The sequence below is a fragment of the Delphinus delphis genome, chromosome 20, assembly GCF_949987515.2.
Source record: "Delphinus delphis chromosome 20, mDelDel1.2, whole genome shotgun sequence".
NCBI lineage: Eukaryota > Metazoa > Chordata > Mammalia > Artiodactyla > Delphinidae > Delphinus > Delphinus delphis.
In genome coordinates this window covers 26273079-26298637 of record NC_082702.1, presented here as the reverse complement: position 1 = coordinate 26298637, position 25559 = coordinate 26273079, and the positions used below count along the sequence as shown (strand labels likewise).

The following is a 25559-nucleotide window of genomic DNA, read 5'->3' as shown; positions in this document are numbered from 1 at the left end:
ACACATTAAACACAACAACAAAAAGACAGAGATCATCAGAATGGATTTTTTTAAAAAATGACATGCTGTCGAAAAGAAAACAAGTGGGATAGAGTGGGAAAATGGAGTAAAGAAGGTGGGACGGGGGGAAACATCTCAATCCAAAAAAACACATTAGGGATAGGGTAGATAAAGTAGGACAAATAGAAAACACACAAGATGGTAGAAATAAATCCAACTGTCAGCAATGATAACTATTAATAGATTAAAATCTTCAGTTAAAATATAAAAATTGTCAAACTATATTAAGAAACCAACTATATGTGATTATAAGAGACATAACTAAAACATAAATCATGAAAAAGAGACATACCTGGAAAATACTAACCAAAAGAAAACCTATCTATATCATACAAAACAGAATTTAAGGCAAAAAAAAAAAAAAAAAAGAAAAAATTACTGGAGATGGAGGCAGTCACCACATAATGAGAAATCACTTACAAGATATAACAATTCTAAATTCTAGGTACATAAAAATTCTAAACTTGTATGTAGCAAATAACAATTTCAAAATTAAAGGAAACACTTATAGATTAAGAAGAAATTAACAAATCCATCATCATATGAGGATGTTTTAATATACCTTGTTCAGTAACTGTTAGGCCTCACAATTAAAAACTCAGTAATGATACATAAAATTTGAATAGCATAATAAATTAGCTTGACCTAAGGGACATATAAAATATGCATGAACTACATGCAACTACAATTGAAGAAAACACATTCTCTTCAAGTACACACAGAACATTTCTGAAAATTGATCACGTACTAGGCCATAAAGCCAGCCTCAACAAATGTCAAAGGATTAGTATCATATTCTCTCACCATATCAATCAAATTGAAAATAACGATAAAAACAGACACCTGAAAATTTTTAAAGTACATTTTAAAATAGTTGATGAATTACATTAAAAAACTCATGAAGGAAATTATAAAACACTTCAAATTTAATGGTAACAAGATAACTATATATCAAATTTTATGGAATGTAGGTAGTTGGGTACATAGAGAGAATCTATAGCCTTAGATGCTTTACACTAGAAAAAAAGACTAAAAATTAACAAGCTAATAAGCATTCAAACTAAACAGTTTAGAAAAAAATAGAATCCACAAAAAGTCAAAGAAAGAATAATTTTTAAAATTACTGAAACAGAAAATCAATATATCTAGAAAGGATTAAGAAATCCAAAAGATGGCTTTTTGAATAAATGAAAGTGAGAATCCTCTGGCAAGATTGTTTTTCTCTGTCTGCCTTATTTCACTTAGCATAATGCCCTCACAGTCCAACCACATTGTCATAAATGGCAGGATTTCCTTCTTTCTCATGGCCAAATAATATTCCACAATATCTTCTTTATCCATTTATCCGTTGATGGACATTTTGGTTGTTTCCATACCTTGGCTACTGTAAATAATGTTGTAATGCACATGGGAGTGCAGACATCTTTTTGAGATCCTGTTTTCATTTCCTTTGGATATACATCCAGAAGTGGGCTTGTTGGATTGTAGGGTAATTCTATTTTTAATTTTTTGAAGAAAAAGGCAAATACTGTACGATCTCATTTATATGTGGAATCTGAAAAGGACAAACTCAGAAAAACAGAGAGTAGAGTGGTGGTTACCATGGAGTGGCGGGGTGGAATGGTTAATCATTAAAAAAGAAACAGTGTACGATTCCACTTAAATGAAGTACTTAGAGTAATCCAAATCATAGAGACAGGAAATAGAACAGCAGTTGCCAGAGGCTGAGGGTAGGGGAGAGATGGGCGTTTACTGCTTAATGGGTACAGAGTTTTACAAGATGAAAAGCATTAAGGAGGCAGATGGTGATGATTGTTATACAAAATTATGAATGTGTTTAATACCACTGAACTGTACATGTAAAAATGGTTAAGATGGTAAGTTTATGCCATATGTACTTTACCAAACAAAAATGTTTTTTTAATTTAAACACATGCATTTTTAAATTTTTTTTTTTTTAATTTTACCCCAACACTTTCCAAGGAACAGGCCCTTCCTGAGGCAAGCCCATTCCAGGGCACTATGTAAAAAAATTTTTAAACATGCAATGCAAATTTGTTCTTTAATTTTGAAACATGCAAAAATTAGCAAACTGGACCAAGCAATGCATGACTCATGATAAAAGTGGACATATCAGGAATGTAAGGCTAATTTAATATTATAAAATTAGCAGATTAAAAGAAAAGAAACATAGGACTATCTCAATATATAAAGAAAAAAGTTTGATAAAATTTAGGGACTTCCCTGGTGGTGCAGTGGTTAAGAATCCGTCTGCCAATGCAGGGGATATGGGTTCAAGCCCTGGTCTGGGAAGATCCCACATGCCGCGGACCAGCTAAACCCATGCACCAGAGCTACTGAGCCTGCGCTCTAGAGCCCGTGAGCCACAACTCCTGAGCCCATGCATCTAGAAACTGTGCTCCGCAACAAGAGAAGGCACCGCAATGAGAAGCCCATGCACCACAACAAATAGTAGCCCCCGCTCGCTGCAACTAGGGAAAGCCCGCGTACAGCAACAAAGACCCGAGCCAACACAGCCAAAAAAAAAAAAAAAAATTCGATATCCACTCATGATAAAACTCTTTGAAAATGGGGAATAGTGGGTAGCTTCTATAACCTGATAAATGACAGCAACAACAATAAAATCCTATGATGAACATCATACTTCATAGTGCAATGCTGAAAGCATTCACTTTGAGATCAGGAGCAAGGCCAAGATGCCTCCTTTCACCACGTCTATCCAATATTACATTTACAGGGACACTAGGATAACAAAACCATATTTTAAAAATGAAAGATATAAGGATTAGAAGGAAGAGGTAAAACAGTATTTGCAGATGATAATGACTTGCTACTAAAAAAGTAATCTACAGATAAACTGTGAATAAAAGATTTTAATAAGATTGTTTATAACAAAACTCAGCATACAGAAGTCAACTGAGATACTACTTCACACCCACTAGGATGGCTAGAATCAGAAAGTCAAATAACAACAAAAAAAATGAAGAAATCAGAATTCTCTTACATTGCTGTAAAATGCGAAATGGTGCAGCCACTTTGGAAAACAGTCTGGCAGTTCCATAAATGATTAAACATGAGCTACCATATGACCCAGCAATTCCATTCCTAGATATATACCCAGGAGAAATGAAAGCATACATCCACACAAAAACCCGTACACGAACGTTTGTAGCAGCATTATACATTATAGCCAAAAGATGGAGGGAACCCAAGTGTCATCAACAGATGAATGGATAAACAAAATGTGATATATTATTACAATGGAGTATTATTCAGGCATAAAAAAGAATGAGGTACTGATATAAGCTATAACATGGATGAACCTTGAAAACATTATGCTAAGTGAAAGAAGTCAGTCACAAAAGAGCACAGATTATATTATTCTATTTATATGAAATGTCTACAATAGGCAAACATACAGAGACAGAAAGTAGACTGATGGTTGCCTAGGACTGAGGAGGATGAAGGGATAATGGAGTTATAGCTAAAAGGTACAGGGTTCCTTTCTGAGTTGATGAAAATGTTCTCCAATTGACTGTTGTGATAACTATACATATCTGTAAATACACTACAAGACACTGAATTGTATGGCTTAAACTAGTGAATTATATGGTATGTGAATTAGATCTCAATACAACTGTTTTTATAAGTAGACTGTATTTCTACTTATCACCAAAAAACTATTAGAAAATACGTTTTACTTTATAATGTATCAGAATACATGCAAGAAATGGAGAAAATTATAAAATTTTACTAAAAACAGATTAAACAAATGAAAGGCTATACATTGTTCATGTATTAGAAGTTTCAATATAATAGAAATGTCAATTTTCCTCAAATTATTCCACAGCTTAACTGCAATTCCAATCAAAATCCCAACGGAACTCTCATAGTATTTGAGAAGCTGACTGTTAAATTTACAGTGAAGAGTCAAAGGCCAATCACAGCCAAGACACTCATTAAGAAAAAGAACAAGCTCAGGGTTTATTGTTTTGCTCTTCTGATGTCAATTAAAACACTTGGTTATTAATTTTAATAAACCTTTTTAGTTATTAAAAAAAAGAGAAAGAACAAGAAGGGAAATGTACTCTTACAGCTGTAAGACTTCTGCTAAAGCTATGATGATAAAGGCCTAGAGGTCTTAATGTAGAGAAAGAGTAGAGCACAGAAAGAGATCCATATATACATATGTTAAAACTTGATTTATACCCAGCAAGCATGGTAGAGAAAATTGGGTATATGTACCTCATATCCTACACAAAATAAAATCTAGGTGTATTATACACTTAAATGTGAAAAGCAAAACTATTAAACTTGTAGAAGACAATATAGAATAACAGGAAAACTCAGAAGAGCAATGAGACAGGACTAGGGCTCTTATTAAAACATATTATAAAGAATCATTAAAAACAATGTGGTGCTGAAGCATGAACAGACAGAATAGAAAGTCCAGAAATAACTGAAGTATATGTGGGAGTTCAGTATGATGAAAGTGGCATCTCAAAGGAGGAAGAAAAAGATGGACTTTTTAATAAATGGTGTTGGGACAAGTGGGTAACTATCTGGGCAGGCGGCTGGAACCTAAATTAGATCCATATTTCACATCATACACCATATAAAATAAAAATGGATCAAAGAAATAAATGTAAAAAATAAAACCACAAGAGTACTAGAAGAAAACATGGAGAAATTCCTTTATAACCTTGGAATGACAAAATCCAGAAGCCTCTAACAAATTTGATAAATTCAGCTACGTAAAAATTTTAAATCTTGCATGACAAAAATCACCTAAAGCAAAGTCAAAAGACATTAAACTAAGTGAAATAAGCTATATACAAAGGACAAATATTGTTTGGATTCCACTTACATGAGGTATCTAGAATAGGCAAACTTATAAAGACAGAAAGTAGAGAACAGAAGTTACCAGGGGCTGAGGGAAGAGAGAAATGGGGAGCTATTTCTAAATAGGTATAGAGTTTCTGTTTGAGATTATGAAAAAGGTATGGAAACAGCAGTGATGGTTGCACATCATTGTAAATATACTTAATGCCACTGACTGTACACTTAAAAATGGTTAAAATGGTAAATCTTATTACATATATTTTATCACAATGTTTAAAAATGAGGACAATCAGATAAGCAAACAATTAAAAACACTAATGACAAATGAGGGTTAGGGACAAATGAAACAGGAACATTTGCATCTCATATCACAAAAAAGTTTACAACCCTAACACATAAAGAAGAAATTGGTAAGAAAAAAAAACGATAATCCAACTTTTTAAAATAGACAATAAATATGTATAAACAGTCCACAGAAAGAGAAATACAAATTTCTCTTAATCATACAAAAGGATGCTCAATCACATTCATCACAGACATGCAAATTAAAACTATACTGAAATATATCCTTCACCTATCAGATTGGAAAAAAAATCTATGACAAGGCTATAAAAAAAAAATCCCCCTTATGAAACCCTCCTATGCTGTTGGTGAGAATGTAAACTGTCACAGCCACTATGGAAAACAGTGTGGAGGTTCCTTAAAAAACTAAAAATAGAGGGACTTCCCTGGCACTGCAGTGGATAAGTCTCCACACTCCCAATGCAGGGGGCCCAGGTTCGATCCCTGGTCAGGGAACTAGATTCCACATGCATGCCGCAACTAAGAGTTCGCATGCCACAACTAAGGAGCCCACATGCTGCCTCCCACAACTAAGACCTGGTGCAACCAAATAAATAAATAAATATTTTTTTAAAAAAACTAAAAATAGCGCTACCATATGATCCAGCAATCCCACTCCTAAGCATATATCTGAAGAAAACTCTAATTCAAAAAGATACATGCACTCCAATATTCACAGCAGCACTATTTACAATAGCCAAGACATGGAAGCAACCTAAATGTCCATCGACAGATGAAAGGATAAAGAAGATGCAGTATCTATATACAATGGAATATTACTCAGCCATAAAAAAGAATGAAATAATGCCATTTGCAGCAACACAGATGGACCTAGAGATTATCATACTAAGTGAAGTAAGTCACTTAGTATGATAATCTCTAGGTCTCAGACAAAGACAAATATCATATGATATCACTTATTTGTAGAATCTAAAATATTATACAAGTGAATTTATTTGCAAAACAGAAACAGACTCACAAGACATAGAAAACAAACTTATGGTTACCAAAGGGGAAAGGGGGTGGGGAAGGGGTAAATTAGGAGTTTGGGATTAGCAGAAACAAACAACTATATAAAATAGATAAACAACAAGGTCCTACTGTATAGCACAGGGAACTATATTCAGTATCTTGTATTAAACTATAATGGAAAAGAATTTGAGTGTGTGTACACACACACAAACACACACATGTGTGTGTGTGTGTATATATATATATATATATATATATATATATGTAAAACTGAATCACCTTGCTGTACACCAGAAACACAACACTGTAAATCAACTATACTTCAATAAAAAAATAAATCACCCTCACACTCTGCTGGTAGGAATGTAAATTTTTATATCCACTACTGAAAGCAGTTAAGCAGTATCTAGAACAATACAAATGTATACAGCTTTTCACCAAACAATCCCACTTCTGGGAATTTATCCTATAGATAAGTTAAGCACATGTGGAAAATATATATGTACAAGGCTATGCAGCATTGTTTGTAATAGTAAAAATTAAGAACAATCCAAATATCCATCAATATGAATCAATAAATTATGGAACCACAATACAACGGAAAAATAAACACTGTAAATAATGAGAAGAACCTCTCTATTCAGATATACAAAGAGCTCCAAGATATAGAGTGAAGAGAATAAAGCACGTTCAGAACAGCGTAAATACTAAGTTTCATGCCTAAAAAGGGAAGAAAGACTATTTATATTGTGTAAAGAAACTCTGGAAAGATATACAAGAAACTAAAAAAAATAGTTACTAATGGGAGGCAAGGAGAGGAGTGAGGGTGCAACTGGAGCAGAGGGGATAAGAATGGAAACAAGATACCCTCCTATACTGTTTCATTATTTTGACTTGAGCTATGTGAATGCATTTCTTATTAAAAATTATTTTAGTAACTTGATAGTTACTAAACTCAAGGGTATTTGTATTGGTCAAAACTCAAATGATACAATGTATATTTCATTACATGTATGTCTTTCATCTCAAAAGGAAAAAAAACCGTAAATACTTATCTCTAGCTAATTATATGCGCGCTGAAGTATTTAGGAGGAAGTGTACTGATGTCTGTAACTTATTTTGAAATGCATTAAAAAAATGGTGGATCAGTGCATGGATAGAGGGATGGATAAATAGATGATAAAGCAAGTACAGAAATATTAAGTGTAGACTCTAGGTCATAGGAATAGGGATGTTCAGTATAAAATTCTTTCAACTTTTCCATATGTTTGAAATTTCATAATAAAATGTTGAAAAAATATTTCATTAAAAGTTTAAAATAGAGAACTCATAAATCAATAAATAGACAAACAAATCAACAGAAAACTGTGCAAAGACACAAACAGGTATTTAACAGAAGACACAAATGTTCCATAAACATATGAAAAGTTATTCAACCCTACTTGTAATCAGGAAACTACAAATTAAAACCACCTTGAGATACCATTTCCCAAAGGCATCAGATTGGCAAAAATGGTGGTGAAGTGGTGAAGAGGATATGGAAATACGCAAAACCCAAACATCCATTCACATTAGAATGGGTTATTAAATCATGAAGTATTCACACAATGAAATATACTATGAAGCAGTGAGGGTGAACAGACTACTAACACCATCATCTACAGGAAAGACTCTCAAAATACACTTTAAGTAAATGATGCAAGCATTAAAGAATACAATCACTGAGACTCTGTTTATACTAAGTTTAAAAACAGGCTAAACAATATATTATATACCACCTCGATATACCACCTCAATCCAAGCCACCATCCTCTATCTCTCATATGGATAATTGCAACAGTCCTCCTCCTGATTTCCGTTTTTGCCTTCTAACACGCAGCCAAAGCGATCATTTAAAAACGTAAGTTAGGGTTAAGCTGTCCTTCACTCAAAACCCACCTGAGCTCCCCATCTCCCTCAGAGTAAAGCCAAGAATCCATACACCAGCCCACTTGGCCCTGCCTGGTCCAGCTCCACTACCTCTCCTATCACTCTCCCTCATTCAAGCCACAATGAACCCCTTGCTATTCCTCAAGCTGGCCAAGTCCTCAAATCTCCTTCATGTCAAGAGCTCAAATGTCACATTAGAGAGGTTCACTAGGACTACCCTATATAAAGTAGAAAAATCCCACCCCTCACAACCCAGCACTCCCCTTCCACCTTGCCTTGTCATTCTCCATGCAATCACCATCTAATTGACCATATGTCTTATTTATTGTCTGTCTTCACTCACTAGCATAAAACCTCCATGTGGGAAGACCTTTTACCTGTTTTGCTTCCTACTATATCCTCAACACCTAAAAGAAGCCTAAGTAAGGCTTTAATAATATTTGATGAAGGAACAACCTTTTACAAAACTGCTTTTTAAACAATAAGCATTTATTGTAACATTAAAAAGTATTTTGATTTATAAGATCACAAATTGTGTTTTTCCATAAGCAGTCATGAAAAGGTAAATTAAATATTACTAGGTAAAATACAAAGCACGTGTATACTTTCCACTGAATGTAAACCATTTGTTTCCAAAGAGAAGCAAAGAAACAGCTAAGAATCCAATGTGTAAGAAATTAAAAACTGATTTCAAAGAAGTCAAGGAAAACCAAGTATGTCAGAGTTTACAAAGCAAAATCAACATAAAGCTATCATTTGAATCCCATACCTCCAACTAAATTAATGTACTCTTGCTGTAAGGCTAAAAGCTAACGTAGAAAGCATTTCCTAACTCAGCAAAACAAGCATTTATTACTTGCCAAGCCAACAGGGAAACAGGAAGGACAAAGAGGGCAGGCTAGAAGGAATCTCAAGGATCACCTAGTATTAGCCCCTTCATTTTTACAAAAAAAGAAACTGAGGACCTGAAATGACCTTTTGAGTTTTGGGGAACTCAAAAGTGTTATGTGTCAAAATCAACAATAATGAAATAACACTGGAAGCAAAAAAAAACATTTTGTTCAGTTGTGATCCTTGCTATAGTAAAATTCAGCTTTTAAAGAATTAAAGACAAAATACATCTCCATGGAAACAATATTCCCAAGTATACATGTGAGGCTGAGAATCATGTTCTTCTATGCAGGGCTTCATATCCTAAGTACACACACAGGATGTGGGGTGAGGAGGTACTGAAAAGGTCAGAGCTGTATAATCAGACAAGTCTGGATTTGAATTTGGGCTCTAACAGAATCAACTAGGATGTTACTTGATCCTAGTCAGTCTTATCTCTATCTAATCCTCAGTTCTTTATCAGCAAAATGGGGATAATTAAGACCTACCTTATAAGTTTGTCAAGAATGTAGAAACTAATTAAGAATTAATGTCCAATCTAATTAAGAGATTCATAATTTGTGGCTACTGAATGCAGACTTTCAATGCTCAATAAGAATCACCACCTCTGATTGCCTCTGTTAGTTCCATGACTACCAACAGACTAGCTGATAATTGGAATTCTACTAGGAGCAGGGAGAAGGTGATGTTGATGCTGCTATCGATAGGAATTTATCAATTAGTTGACAGCAGCCATTAGGTGCTACTTGTTTAGGGTAAAATAAAAGGTTGCTTAAGATTATTTTTAAGATGTAAAAGTTGAGTGATCTGTTTCTGACTACAGAGTCATGAAGCCTGATCAATTATGCCATTCTCAAAACTGGAAGGGATATCGTAGGGCATCCAGCAAGAATCCTCTCCACAGTATATTAGATTATATTAAATGACCAACTTCTGCTTAAAGGCTTCTAGTTTAAACCAGGCTCTCACTCAAACAGGTAGCAGTTTATTACATTTTCTGACCCTTGCAATTATCAGAAAGGGTTTTTTTTTCACCCACTTAGAAGGGAAACGTAATGAAAAAGTGAACAATAATGGATAAATGCTACCCCACACTCACATACTTTTAGAAATGCAAATCTTTAAATATTGTTTTTATTTGGGGGTAAGGAAGGATATTCTATGTAATAACAATTCCATAATATAAAAGTCAAGTTCCAAAAATGCATCTTGAAGCTTATATTTACATCCTCATAACTAAATATGCCTTAGAAGCTCTGCCTTCATAATATTTAAAACACAAAGAAAACATACCTGGGATGATATCATTGATATGCAAGAGAATTGTACTTTCAACACTTGCAAAACTACAAAGCTGTACTCCATCAAATCTTCCATCCCAGTTGCCAATAGGATTATCCTAGAAATTAAATAATAGAATAAATTTTAAAAACCTCCTCAACAAAACATAAATATGAAAGTCTGTATTTTCCATAAAAAGATCCTCCAACAAATGAGATCAAGAGCAATCAAGCCATAGTAAACCCATGGATGAGCAAGGGATCAAAAGCATTTGTCATATTTCACTGGACAATAGTTATCTATATAACAACAATCCATCTACATAGGTAGATGTATTAATCATACACTGTTTCAGCCAGAAATCTGCCCCTAATTAACCCTAGCTTGCTCTAGTCACTTCACATTCCCTGAGCACTTAAATATTCCATTTGAATTCCTGTGTGCCTTTCTGTAGACAGAAAGTCTACTTTTTTTAACTGTTCTTTTGTCATTTTATGGGTATGCAAGAATTCCCTCCAAAATGGAGATTTTTATATTAATTATAAAAATGTACTCCATGAACAGCACTGTACAAGTGCTGTTCATGGAGCTAGATTAAGAGATGGCCCAGTCAGACAACTGCCCTGAGCACCAATATGGACAGCATGCGAAATGTCATCAGAAATAGGAGATGAACACTATTGCATTTGCCAGAACTTTCCTTTCAAGGAGTGCACTAGAGGGGTTTGGAATGAATGCTTGCACAAGCCAACTGGAAGACAGACAGAGGCAGGGGGAGAAGCTGGCGGTGCAATCACTAGGCAGCCTGCCCCAAGTAAACAAGATGCTCCCTAGACTGCCATCTAAGGAGCGACAGGCCTAAATGGCTTTTGCCAAGTTTAAGGCCCAAATGACCTAAAGCAAGAGGAAACTAACCCCAATGACCCGTGGCCCTCTTTCTCCAACCTTCCCTCCACTCAGCCCACAACCTCTTCTCTAAACAAGTTCTGAATATTTAAAGAATAATGGTTTAAAGATGTGCTTTATTTCTAGCTATCCCGAGGGACCCACATGTTTTACACTGGCTCTAACTTCTCACATGGTAAATGTTCAGTAAGTGTTTGCCTAAACAACATAGTAACGTTTGTCTAACTAATGGATATCAAATAGAATTTCCCAGAATTTCCAAGCACAGCGTAAGAGAAACTTACGCTAGAACATTCATATCCTACTAAAAAGTGTACCTGAATTGATAAAAATAATCACGAAAAACACCGTGAGTACAAGTCTATTACTCACATCCTCTCCCAACTCTTTCTAGTACTTAATAATTCCGTACGAATTTCTTTCATTATACCTAACAAATTCCTGTCCGTATTTTCAATCTATGAGAAAAATGTTCTCAAGACTTTTTCTTCTCCTTCTCTTAATCTCACAGGTATCGTCCAATTTGCCATATTGGGATGTAACCATAATTAACAAATATGATTGTAAGGTAACATTAAAAATAAGTGACACAAACAAAAGGACAAATATTGTATGATTCCACTTAATGAAGCACCTAGAATAAGCAAATTCACAGAGACAGAAAGAATTCTGGTTACCAGTAGAATACTGGCTGAAAGGAGTGAGTAACAGGGAGTTATTGTTTAATAGGTACAGAGTTTCAGTTTGGGCTGGAGATGAATAGGGGTGATGGGTGCACAAAAATGTGAATGTACTCAGTGTCACTTTAAGGTGGTTAAATTGGTAAATTTTATGTCACATATATTTTATCACAGTAAAAAAAAAAACCTCTTTTGAGTGAATTACATCCTAAGAAGACACGCTAATTGTCTTTTCCTCTAAAGCAATGTGCCTTTCCTCTATTCAGGTATTGATATTTTCCAGGAATGACTTTTACACACTACTCATTAAAATCAGATCAGCCAATTAAATTCAGCAAAATATTACAAAAAGAGAAACAGATTACAGAAAAAAAAAACCTTTTCAAAATAAAGAAAAATAAGACATCATGCAATATATTTCAGTGGGGTTTTTTTCTGTTTATTGGTCAGCTATTATAGAGCAAATTTAAAGACTGAAAACATTACTCCAGTTTATTCAAACTGGAAAAACGAGTAAGTGTAAATCTACAGCTAGACTCCTGTCCCCTATCAATGTTCCTCTACCAAAGACAAATTATAAAGTGTTCTTTAAATTACTACAAATTAGTCCATTTTAGATATTCTAAGTGTTAAATTTGTACCTAAATTGGTCGTAAAGCTAATAGATATATTCATAAAGATAACATAATTCAAAAGTTTCTTACCATGTCCACACCTACAAAATATCCTAAGCTTTCTTTGCCTGGCAAAACATCACAGAATATAACTGTTCCAGATTCTATAGTTTCTCCAAGCTTCAAAGAAACTCTGGAGTTTATTTCCAGAGGGGGAAGTTCAACTTGCATTGTGTCCACTGGACCTGCATAATCACTTTCCAATCCAGTGTCATCATCTTCTATGAGTTCTAGCTTGTCCAATGCAACAAATACTCCACAATCTTCATCACACTGAAAAAGCTGTTTCCCTTGATATATCCCATCAGTGAAACCTTGGCCACGACCTTCTTCCTAGTTTTTAAATGAGAGGAAAAAAATGATTGACTGATAGAGAAAGATGATCCCTAAGGAAAAAGATCCACTCTGGGGACTTCAGAGAAATCACTGAACAAATTCTAAATGACACATATAAGAAATATAATTATTAGAAGCTGATATTGAATTTAGGGTGTTTAAAAAATAAGGAAGAAACTGTATCCGATGCTGAAATAAAATTACTTGATAATTTCAAATCATTACTGTGAGAGAGCGTGGGCTAGATTCTACATTGTGATTTTAACAAAAATTTTGTCATAAAAAGAAAACTTTACTTTAATATGACAGTAATGCTAGCTCCATTTATTGAGCGCTTACTGTGTGCCAGCCACTGTGCTAAATCCTGAATCAATATATCACAAAAACACTGCAAGTTGTGTATAATATTACTATTTTACAGATGAGGAAGCAGATTTAGAGAAGTGGCTTGCTTAAATAACCTAGTAACCCAGCTAGCAAATGGCATAGTTAGGATGCAAATCTCCAATTGTTTTACAATTGCTGCTTTAAAAAATTAAACCAAAAAGCAAACAAGGGCTTCCCTGGTGGCGCAGTGGTTGAGAGTCCGCCTGCCGATGCAGGGGACACGGGTTCGTGCCCCGGTCCGGGAGGATCCCGCATGCCGCGGAGCGGCTGGGCCTGTGAGCCATGGCCGCCGAGCCTGCCCGTCCGGAGCCTGTGCTCCGCGGCGGGAGAGGCCGCGGCAGTGAGAGGCCCGCGTACCGCAAAAACAAAAACAAAAGCAAACAAGGCATGAAATTCTACTTGCAAGAATGTCAAAATATAACTGACATTTAAGTTCTTGAGAATTAATATTAATTTTGGAAACATTATCACAGAGTTCTTGGTTCTCTTTTCAGTAGAAACAAATTCCAAGATGATTTTCACGTACATTATCAGGGACAACTATAAGCAAGTTGAAACTGCTGTTAACTTATATAACCAAAATTCACAACTTAATAGTACACTTTAAGAAAAAGTGAGAAACCTACAGATGATAATATCACAGGATAATTAACAATTTTAAGTAATGAATTCATTTACAATTGATAGAATTCATTTTTAACATTCAATGTTAAAATTTCTAAGATATGAAAGTCTTCAATAATTACATCATCTACTTGCATTTCCTACTATAGTAGGTAGTTTTTAAAAGTTTTCAATGCAGCATCTTTGCATCATCTCAATTTACCATTAGAAAGTAAATCCTAAGGATCATGAATATTAAAAATTACAGAAGATTTCTGGGAAAACTTATTTTGTATTTAAAAGGGGAAAAAACACGTGTGCACACACAGACACAGACACAAATACACACAGCCCACTAAAATGGCTTATCAAACTTACCAGTAATTCTACTCCAAAGAATATTCCCGATACTGTCCTCTCTGCTAATAAAGGTCCTCTGAAGCGTACAACTCCAGGAAATTTTTCTTCCCCAGATCTCAGCTGGACTTTCACAGGGCAGCCCACATCTATTTGGAGGCCTTTACTTAGTCTGTTTCTGTTTTTAAACAGGCTGAACCTCTCTTCACAATTGGTAATTGCCAAAAGTAACTCTGTGAATTTTTCATTTATTTCTACAACATCCTTTTCATCAACAAACAGAACTGCATGTGGTTGCTCTAAAATTTTTAATCCAATCTGATTTTTCTTGCCTTTTGTAGAAGGAATCCTTGAATGCCCCACAGAACGGTCTTGGATATACTGTCCTATACTCCCCTTTGGTACTTTAAGGAGTTTTTGTGTTTGTTTGTCTGTAACACTGCATTCTTGAAGAAGCAAATAAAAAATCCGCTCTTCCCAGTAAGGTGAAGTAACTTTTTCTTGGCTCCATAAGCCCGAACTCATTGTGATATTAACTCCAAAACATTAACTCAAAAAAAAAGGAACTACAAAGTGTGTAGTAAAACCGCAAAAGGTAAATTCACTGGCAGTCCCAAAGCATGTTTTTAGCAATCTGGTGTCCATGCTGTAAAAAGACAGCAAATCAAAACGCCTGGAGGACAAGCAAAAAGAAACTTTACATTTCACTCTACCGTGAGCTAAAATTACGGTCAAAGACTTTTAAAATTCTTCATTGGACTAGTAAAAACACACACTAATGACATACTTCCAAAAATATCTTAAAAGGTTAAAAGATATACTATATTACTTGTTTCTACTGTAATCTCGCGTATTTAATCAAGGAGATTCAATTGTAAATTATCTCCAAAGACAATACAATAATGTTTGTTTCCAAGGCATTGAAATTTATGAATTCAAATTCTAGTAAAAGATAACCTTATATACATATTCTGACATTTTCAAACTTTCACAAGTAGAAGTTTGAATAGATCCTGCCTAACTTAAATGGATAAGCTGCTATATTTGGGCAACACACACAAATCAAAAAGGCTATTTATATATATATATATATCTGTACAGGTAGTTTAGGTAAAAAGTTACCCATCACAATTATTATATTGAACATTTTTATCAATAAAAATACCATAAAATCACATTCTGAAACTTCAACCACAATTCATTTATCTGTGTACCACAGTTTGATAATGGAACATTTTATCTAACTCAGTTTCATTTCCTTAATCTTGTACATTTTGTCCTTAGGCAAATGTTAATAGTATTAATCATAGCTATCATTTAATTTCTCTCAATCATAAATATCAGCTATTATAAATCTGCTTAATATTAAATATATCTTAAAAATCAATTTTGTAGCCATCAAAACTTGGACTACATAAGGAAGAAATATAACTGCAGTACAGCATCAAATATAAAATGTTTTTATACCACAAGTTTAACTATGTATACTAGAAAGGAATACATGAAAGATTATTTCTTTTTCAGTTTCAATTTTTCATTAAAGATTTTTACAAGAATACTAATCTTCTGCAATTAAAATAGACTTCGCAACCCTACTTGAATCATGGGTTTAAAACTACACAATTTCATCAATTCAAGTAAAGACTTTAATTCATTATGTTAATTAATTATCTTACTGAAAACAATAGTTCTTAGGTATTCTCTGTCACACGCATGTGGCTATTTGGTTTCTGAATACGGTATTTATTCCATCCTTCTCTGAGGTAGCCATATCCATTTCCATTATTCTGGGTAATAGCAGCAGATGATAGCACTATCATATTTATCTATTTTGTTCTTGGAATTAAAAAATAAATACTCCTAAAACTTAAGAGCCAAATTTTAAGTTTAACCATTTAACTTAATGATTAAATGTGTAATCTGGCAAATCTACACACGGAATAACATTTCTTTTAGAACGCACTGGTAGATAGTGAGGTTCTCTATAATGGTAAAGTTTTAAAAGTCTGTCCCTCTACAAGCCAGAATGAGACATGAAGATCACCCAAGACAGGGTAAAGGGCTTGGCACCTCCTCAAGCCAACATTATCGAAATATATGCACAACAAATACATGCACAATATTTAGTGAGGGCAAGCAGCATAAAGTGGTTCTCTCTCTTTTTTTTTCTTTTCTTTTTTGTATAATGTGTTTGTCTTAATTCCACTTGAGGGCACTGTCTCTTCAGCAGGAATAGGATCAATTTATGTTTGCTACTTATATAAGACACCTGTGGAAACCCCACATAAACAAAACCCCTTAGGAAGGCGACCCAAACCGTAATTTGGCTCTATTCCTTAAAAGTCCTCAAATGAAGTATTTGTTATTGCTGACTAAAATTCTTTTTAAATGTCAGCACTTTTCAACAAGGAAATAGCCTCATTTTTATCTTGATCACTGAAGTATCAACATGAATAGAAATTATTATGTGTGACCCTCACTATGCAAGCGTGCTCGTTACTTTGTAATGAGGCTTTACGTCATGCTTTCTGAGTTCTTCGTCTGCCTTCTGTAGATTTACAGTCTATGGTTTTCCCCTGCCATCAGCCATTTTCTGTGGTTTCCTGCAACATGCATTTGACTTATTTTACAGCCTTGCTGCTTTCCAACTTATTGCTTCTAATGAGTTCTGGGAAGCCAGGTGATGAAATATGGTTGTGTGTTTTAAAAAAAAACAAACAAAACAATAACAAAAAGAGGAATGCATAAATTCTGAACGGGTCTTTTAGGAGTAAAGTGCATAGGCTTTATTGCATAGACATTATCTCGGTTGCTCCCGGAAGGATGAGACGGTCAAAAAGCAACTCCTAAAAAAGTGAAGTTGTTTTGTTCTCTTTAGAATATATTTAAATATTTTTGGCCAAAAATTGTTTTTAAAGTATGGCAATTCTATTTTGAAAAGAAATCTTTTAAGTTCCTACAAATTATATCTTCAAATATTAAAATTAAGAAATTCCTTGAATCTTAATAATTAGTATATGCCAACAACTTCTGCTCTGCTGATGCTCTAGCTTAACAATCCATGTCATGATTTAAAATAAAAACCACCAGTGCTAATGGAATATTACCAAGACAAAACTAAATCACTGTATGGAAGGCATTAGGACACCCTATTTTAAATGAATTTGATTACAAGATTGGTTTTTTGCAAATCATTTAAGAGACAGTCCACAGTAAAATATAACTACCTTTGGTTTATAAAAAGATTGAGGGCAATTTAATAATAGTTAATAAGAACTGTATTTTAAAGTTAACTACACAAGTAGTAGTAACTTTTTTCTGACTTGCATTAGCACAAGTCAGAGTGAGCTTAACTCATTAACAGGATGGGTCATGTTAGACAACTAGAACAGCCAAAGCAAAAGTTATAAAATATTTTAAAAGCATTATCCAAAAAGTAAAAAGGATGTGGTTTTTCCTCTTTGAAAAAGAATACATGAAGGAAGAATAGGTTTGGAATTATCATATTAAACATTGATTCTCCTCATTGCAACTGATAGAGAAAGTTGAACAGGGAACTTTATGGCTCTATTAGAGGTATATAAGACAAATTTAATGAACATTGATATCTCAAGTTACTGGCATTACAGCAGAATATGCTAATACAGACTTTCTTCCCTGTAGAAATGAATATGATGCCCACATTCTTCTTTCACTGGGATATGCACAACACTAAACTTAAGTCTTAAAGAACCCCAAGCAGTAAAAACTGACTCAAGACCACATGGGAAAGATTTAAATCACATTGTCAGTGAGTTCTTTATCCATCAAGGTTTGTTAGTTTAGTATTTTTACGGACTCAGCACAGTGTTAGACACTGAAAAATACAGAAGATTTAAGGTTGATGGCTGCCATCATTTGTGTTCTTTTATTACCTTCCAGGTCTAATTGTTTAAAAATTGCCTCTAACAATATACTGTACTTCACTTTGAGTGTAAATGTATCACAAACGATTCATCTAAAATACCATCATACTTATTTCAGGCCGAAAAACTGAGTAATTATGAATATCCTGATAAATACTATAAGTACCGAATGAAGATTATCAAAGAGTTGGAATACAATAATATTTTTAACGCTAAAACCATACTGAACAGGACTTTCTTTTGACAAGACTTCAGATGAGATTCAGGGTCAGATAGATTTGAAAATATATCTGGTTATCTAAGCTTGTTGATGGTCTGGATTCTGAGTAAAGGAGAATTTAATTGTATTACAATAAAGTCATTAAACCAAGTGAGGGTGGGAAGGCACAAATATCAGTTTCCTATCAAATGCAATGAAAAGAAGATGATTGAGAAATACGTTTCATATGAAAATATTAAAGGTCCAAATTAGTTCTAAAAGATAATATATAGTACAGATGAACAGCATTAGCTACATGAAAGTGACAATGGTTAACTTATCTAGAAGAAACAATGTCATTTTGATTCTCAAGTTATCAGGTTATTGTTCAAAGAACTTCACCGAAGAAAACAAAAACAGATGCAATTCAGTAACATTTTGCATCTCCTGAGATATCGTGACTTGTTCTAAAAACCACAGGGGTCTATGTATGCCAGAATAAACATTACAACACTAAAAAATTGCCCATAATTATAAATGACAAACAGGTAGGGAGGCCAGTGTGCATACCCAAAAAAAAGAAGATACACAGGACTTTTTCCAAATGCTTCTAAATGGCTAGAATAATTACCATTTTAAGAAAGAATATTTCCCATTAAAAGAACAAGGTTGTACATTCCCAAACAGCAGAGATTCCAGAAAAGAGACCAGACCAGAAAAGAGTCCGTTTTCCTCATAGATTAATCTGTGACCCAAGTACACACTTATTCAGTACCTAAACAAGTGGGTTTTATGAGGTTTGGAAGAAAGTCTGGCTCCCACATCCGCATATTCACATCCTCCGAAGAACCTGAAGCACTCCTGTCTCACTGGAGTTACACCTGGCCACTGCACTTCCAAACTGTGAACTCTCTAAGTCCTTCATCTTTATATTTCCACTGCCCAAACAAGAGCCTGACAGTATGTTAGACAATCAGTACATAAGAAATGAATGAATGACTTGGTTAACTCAGGTGATAACAGTGAAAGCCAAACTTCCATTTCCTCATCCTAATCGTTTAAGTGATTAAAAGCTTCTTTTAGGTTAAAAGAAGAAAAAGAGAAAAGACTCAGGAGTTGAGAGTAATTAGGTTTTTACCTAATTCCCTAAATAAATGCTAATTCTAATTCTCTGGCTCAGTGAAGGAATGGTCAGTCTTTATATCACTTCATTGTTACACACATAAGAGGAAACAAATAAGGAATATTTCACAATTACGAAAAGTTGTTTTGAGGTTCATTTGAAACTGGGTTCCTAGATTCTCACACCATGTCTGATGCCTATAAATTCTGCGCAACCAATGAAAATACCTTGACAAATTTAAGATCACAGTTGGAAAATCAGGAACAAAATACTAAAGTTTGATGAATAGGATAATTTACTCCTTTCTTCTGTGTTAAAGACTTCCTTGAACAAACTCACAGTTTAGGCATGCCAGATCACAAGAAATCATTCCTGCTGCATGTCTGTTGTTTTATATAACAAGTGCCCTGGTCTTATCAGCTCCTCACTAAAGTTACCCTCCAAAGGAAGGCTTCTTCGAAAGAGTACTGTAAAATTTTGTAGCAGAACATTAGAGAATGTTCTAGGTGTTATCAACATTCACAGTACATGAACTTCGACAAGAATTTCCGGCAAATCATTTTCACCTAATATTGTGCTAGTTCAAATCCACCCACTACTCAGTAGGGAATTAGCAAGCTAAATTCTTAGACCATTCAATCTACTTGGGGCGTGAGGGGGTGCGCAGAAAACCAACGCTTGAATGAACACCCTCTCTCAAGGCCTGGATTTTTCTCCTGGAGGCAATGACTGCAAAAGGAACAATCTTATTAAGATCCCTATTAGCCCGAAATCAAAAGCCAGGCAGGGAATGCTCCTTAGCTAAGCTAAGCTAAGCATACAACTTTCCAGGGAACCTGAGGAGAGGAAGGGGGCAGGCATGACGGGGACTGAAAAGCTTGGTGGCTGGAAGGTGACAACCATCCTAAAACATGCAAATGCCATAGGATGGAACAGAAAAGATGCCAAGTAAATGAATAACTGGGCAGTTGAGCCGGCTGAAAACCAAACTCAGGAACACCATCTTCCGTCAAGACTTCACGATTTCCCCAGAGATCGTTAATATGACAAGAAAGAAAAAAAAAGAAAGAAAAAAATGAATACCTTGCTTCAACAGAGTGCACCTTTCAACTAAAGAACTCCGGGTTGTTGTGTAAAACCATCCTCACCCTGGAAAGGGAGAAACTGAAAGAAAAACACAACACGCCATTAACGAGGCCAGAACCCCGACTGCTCTTCCTGGACAGGAGCCACAAACACTCCAAAACCCAAGGCACCGATGTGACAGTATTACAGCCCGGGGCTCTCGATGCCAACCCGGGCTGTCGGGAGCCCGCCAGCGGCCCGTGCCTCAGTTTCCCCATCTGTAAATGGGGGCCCAAGGAGCAGACGGTTTCCTGCGCTGCTCCCACCCCCAAGTCCTCTCTTCTCCCGGGGTCCTGGCAGTGGTGACCACGCTCCCACGACTTGGGAGCCCTCTCAGGAAGGCCGGAGGGGCTGGGGTGTCGGTGGGGAAGCCCCGGGGAGTGGGTAAGTCCAGGCTGACATCAGCGGGCTCAGCACCCCGCGGGCCCGGCCGGCTAAGGGCCGGGGCAAGTAACGGGCCGGCGCCGAGGCCCGACGGCCGCCGCGGTAGCTTGAGGCGCCCAGAGGCCGGGGAGGGGCGCCCGAGGGACCGGGCCGCCAGTCGCTCGCCCGCTCGGCCGCCAGCTCATTCACTCACCTCGGGCGGCGGGGCGTCGCCCCTTCCCCAGTCTCGCTAGCCCGCCTACAGGGTCGGCCCCGGCGCCCCACACCCGCCGCCCTAGTATTTACCTCCAACGCGCTAGCCCCAGTGCAGCCGAACCTGCTACCTGGGCCCGCCCCCACCTGCCCCGCCTCCGAACCGCCCAGGGACGGAGGGAGGGAGAGGAGTAGGCGGGGGCAATCCCGACGCTAACCAATCGCAGCCCGAGCTGCGTTCCTAAGCACGCTCTGATTGGGCCATCCTGTGACAGACCTTCCTCCAATGGCTGCCGGCCCGGAGCGGACTGAAGGGACTTTCCACTCCGTCAAGCTCGGTCGAGCCAAAGGGAAAGCGAAGGGGAGGGGAGGAGAACTGGAGATATGGGGGGCGGGGGGCTCTGGCTGATTGGACGAAATATTGCGGGTGCCACGGCCCCATTGGCTAACAACAGAGCCGGGGCGGGGCGCTGTGCTTCTCCCGACTCCACCCGGGTCTTGGCTTTTGGCTTAGCTGTCAAAACTCCTGCAGACTGAGAGTTCGGAGCTGGGGTGGGGAGGAGCCCAGACGCAAGCTAGGAATAGGATTTTAGGATTCCACGAAAAAGCAAAGCTTTAGAATAGGACCTAAGTTTGAATCCTTTGCGCTTTCAATTAGTAGCCGCGTGACACGGGGAACTCAACTGCTCTGAGCCTCAATTTCCCCATCTGTAAAATGGAGATAATCGGATCGCCTGTGTTACAGGATTGTTGTGAAAAATCGTATGTAAAGTCCTGACACACATTAAGAGCTCAGTAATGTTGTCTTTTCCTCTTCCTCAGATTCTGTGTGGGACCCCTGCTGTTTCTGAACCTCCGTTGCCACCTATCCGAGTTTGGAGGGACGTCTCCCTAGGGTGATGGAGAAGGGATTTCCACACAAGGCCTCCCACAGATCTGCACCCCTGGCCACCAGCCAGGACTTGGGGTGTAGTTAAGGATCTTTCAATTAGAAGGGAGATTTCTGATTCCCAAAAGTGCTCACAATATTTAAGGAAGTGCTTTTTATAATCAGTCCCAGAGCCTTGCAGCATGCCTTGCTGCACCGGATACTCCTGTTAATTAATTCCTTCTCCTTTGACATTTTAACTACCAATTATAGGAGAAGGTGATTAATACTGAGGAAGGAAGATGTGGGGTGTGTGTGTGTGTGTGTGTGTGTGTGTGTGTGTGTGTGTGTTTAACCATGAGAGGGAAAATTTTCCTCAGTGGAAAGTGACATTTCTGAAAATCTGGAGAATTTAAACCAGTGAGTCCATAAAATAAGTCACAGGAGTGATTATTAACATTACTGGTAAACAGGCCACCCATCTCCTTTGCCATAAGAGCCCAGAATGAAATGGACATCTTTTGAAAACCTCAATCCATTCTTGTCCCTCTTTAGTCCATCCTTAGCCATCTTCATGATCACAATGCAGGAGAAAGCAATAAAATGAGACTCAACAGGCCTAACTCTAAGTGTGGCCTTAGGCAACACTGTTCCCTTCTAGATCTAGGTTCTCCAAAAAAAGTCAATAGGACTCCGAAGTCACAGTCTGGCTGTCGGGAAGAAAAATTCAGCCTGAGGACTGTTTTTGCTTGACCCATACAGTGAGGAGGAAGAAGTGGGATGAGGAAGAAAGATTTTGAATCCTTTTAGACAGGGCAAGCCCACTCCCTTTCTCCAGTTTGCCACACTCCTCACCATTCCCTATTTTATCCTACTGGAACACTTCTCTCATTTACATTATCTGCTGGCTCCTGAAGGCATTTGAATTTGCCACCCCTGGCATAGAACATCCTCGTGTCCTTTGGTGCTGCTGAGCCCTAGGTTTCAGGAGGGCTTTCTTCCCTACCAGCGGTGGTCAGCCCTCCTGTCACAGGTTCCCTGAATCAGTGTCAGGGCCCAAATTCATCCAACAGATATTCTTCCAAGCCAGACGGGATAAACAGGGCTTATCTCAATTACCGTCTCCTATCAATTGGTAATGACCGCCTAGAACATTGTGTTGAAAACAATCCTCACGCTGTATTCAGGCTCACAGGGAAGAGAGATGCCTGCCAGGGGATGAAATGGGAAACGGTGTCATGGTGCTATTACTTACAGTCCTTAGTAAGCTAGCCTTTCATTTTACAGATGGGAGATTAAGGTCCAGAGCGGGAAAACAGCTTGTCAACAGTCACCCAGGGGCCCTGGGGCCCTGATTCTCCTAATTGCAAGCCAGGGCTCTTTCTACCTCCGTTTTAATGGATTCTCCAACTGAAATGCCCATCCTCTCTGCCTTCCAAATCCTCCTTCGTTTAAGGCTCAGCCAGAGCCCACCCACTTCCCGGGGTCTTTGCTGACGGCTCCAGGTCCCACTGATCCCCTCTGTCTACCCACCACCCCGCAGCCTCTTCCACTCAGCCTGGCCCTGGCTTCACACGACCGGTGGTTCTGTTACTGTGCGAGCAGCAGGAAACACGGCAGCGTATGAGAGAGATGCCACCCTCGTCCTTTGGCAAGGAAGGCAGACCTTAAACAAATAATTACACCATCGCTTAACTGGGGCGGTTAGAGGGAGCCCCAGAAGGAGAACTGCTCTGAGCACACATCAAAGGTGGCTGGGTACCCAGGGAAGGCCTATTTGAGGAAGTCATCTTTAAGATGAGGTAGGAAAGTTGACTGGCAGCCGGGGTGAGGGGAGCACCCCAGGCAAAGGGAACATGTTACATGACATATTGGAGGAAATGGAAGGGGCAGAGCACAGAAAGTGTGGGCGCAGAAGGGCCTGTCTAGGGCCTGCTGAGCAAGGACCAAGGGGTGGTCTATATCCCAAGAGCAGTCAGAGCCCTCTGAAGGGTGTTAAGCAGGGTAGTAACTGTAATTCTGCACTACCTTGCATACTTCTCTTATGGCACATAGCAGGACCCCAACAAAAAGCCAGTGAACTGAATGGAGCTCTCCCCCAGGAGCTGGGACCCTCCTGGTTGCCTGGTAGAGGCCTATGACTTGGAGTAACACCCAGTCAGGTCTCAGCAAAACCTTCACAGCAGCACTGGTCATGTTTATTCATGACATGCCGCCCCATGCTTCCCAAATCGCCGCCACAGGCTACCCCTACTTCCAGCCTTGCCAAATTCAGTGTGAATTTTATATCCTGCTGCACAACCCGAGTATCCTGATATTTTACACTTCCACTCCCCCATCTCAGTAAGTGGCAACTGCCAGTTTTTCATCCAGCCTCCCGTGGGTCCAGTCCTGGGAACGTGTGCATTCATGAACTCTAAACCACGAGGCTAAGTGGACCAGGTGTCCCCACAGACAAGGACACCATACCACTGCTCTCTCCATGATAGACCGGTGTGGCGTTTCAGTCAATGGCTGAGGCGAGAGCCCTCCATCTCGGGGATGTGCTTCTCTCTTAGCGAGGCAAACGCTAAACACAACTGAACATTCTGTCTGAGGGCTTGTACTCCGGTCACCTAAAAGCTCTTTTTAATCAGATAAAAGAGATTATTTTAATCATCTTTAAACTAATCCAACTGAACTATAAATCCATGTTCTCCTGTTTGAGCTATTTGCTCTTATCAATGACAAATGATTTCTGTGTGATTTAGAAAACACACACAGAGAGAAAAAGGGTTTCGTGCTCTCCATTGGGATCTTTGTGCTACATCTAGAATCTCATTTTGAGCAGTAGATACGTTAGGAATGATCCCATGTCCCAGGAATCCTTCCTCCCTAAGGAAGGAATCACTAACAGTGTCGGAAAAAAGTGACTCATTATCAGAATCTACCCCAGGGGCAGAAACTTCTATTTCTGCCCCTTTTAAGTAGGTGGATTCTCCCTTCATTCAACAAATATTTGGGCACCTACTATGTGCCAGGTACTGTTCTAGATTCTGAGGATGCTGCAGTGAGCATAGCCCATGTTCTCATGGAGTTGACATTCTAGAGGAAGGAAGAAACAAGGGTGCATCAGGTGGTCATGCTGAGAAGAGAGGACTAAGCAGGGCAGGGGCGAAGAGGTGGTTGGGGACTGCTGTTTTAGGTAGATTGTTCAGGGAACGGCTCCCTTGATGTGGTAGCATGCGAACAAAGACCCGAAGGAAACTAGGAAGCCAGCCATGCCGCGTCTAGGGAAGAGTGTCCCAGTGGGAGGAGACAGGCAAGTGCGAGGGTCTGGAAGCAGTGGTGTGCTTGGCGTTGCCAAGGAAGAGCCAAGAAGCCAGTGTGGCTGGAGTTCAGAGAATGGGGGTGTGAGTGACAAGGGTGAAGCCAGAGAAAACACAGGGGTGGTCCAGGCCAGCAGCAGACCTCGCCTTTTACCCGGCACCGGATGGGAAGTC

At 38.0% G+C, this 25559-nt stretch overlaps 1 protein-coding gene across 4 annotated transcripts in view; it reads right to left on the bottom strand.

Annotated features, from left to right (window-relative positions):
* The window catches only part of CYLD (CYLD lysine 63 deubiquitinase), a 62020-nt gene extending 40699 nt beyond the window's left edge, over window positions 1–21321 (bottom strand). For 2 of the 4 annotated variants that reach the window (XM_059999220.1, XM_059999222.1), the window contains exons 1-5: window positions 21211–21309; window positions 20592–20672; window positions 14303–14954; window positions 12629–12931; window positions 10351–10456 (exon numbers count right to left, since the gene is read on the bottom strand). In XM_059999220.1, the coding sequence (XP_059855203.1) occupies window positions 10351–10456; window positions 12629–12931; window positions 14303–14806 (913 nt within the window). In that variant the 5' untranslated portion in view covers window positions 14807–14954; window positions 20592–20672; window positions 21211–21309. Of the gene's footprint in view, window positions 1–10350; window positions 10457–12628; window positions 12932–14302; window positions 14955–20591; window positions 20673–21210 lie in introns of all 4 variants that reach the window. The other 2 variants (XM_059999221.1, XM_059999223.1) reach the window with 2 other exon arrangements.
* Between the last annotated feature and the right edge of the window lie 4238 nt (window positions 21322–25559).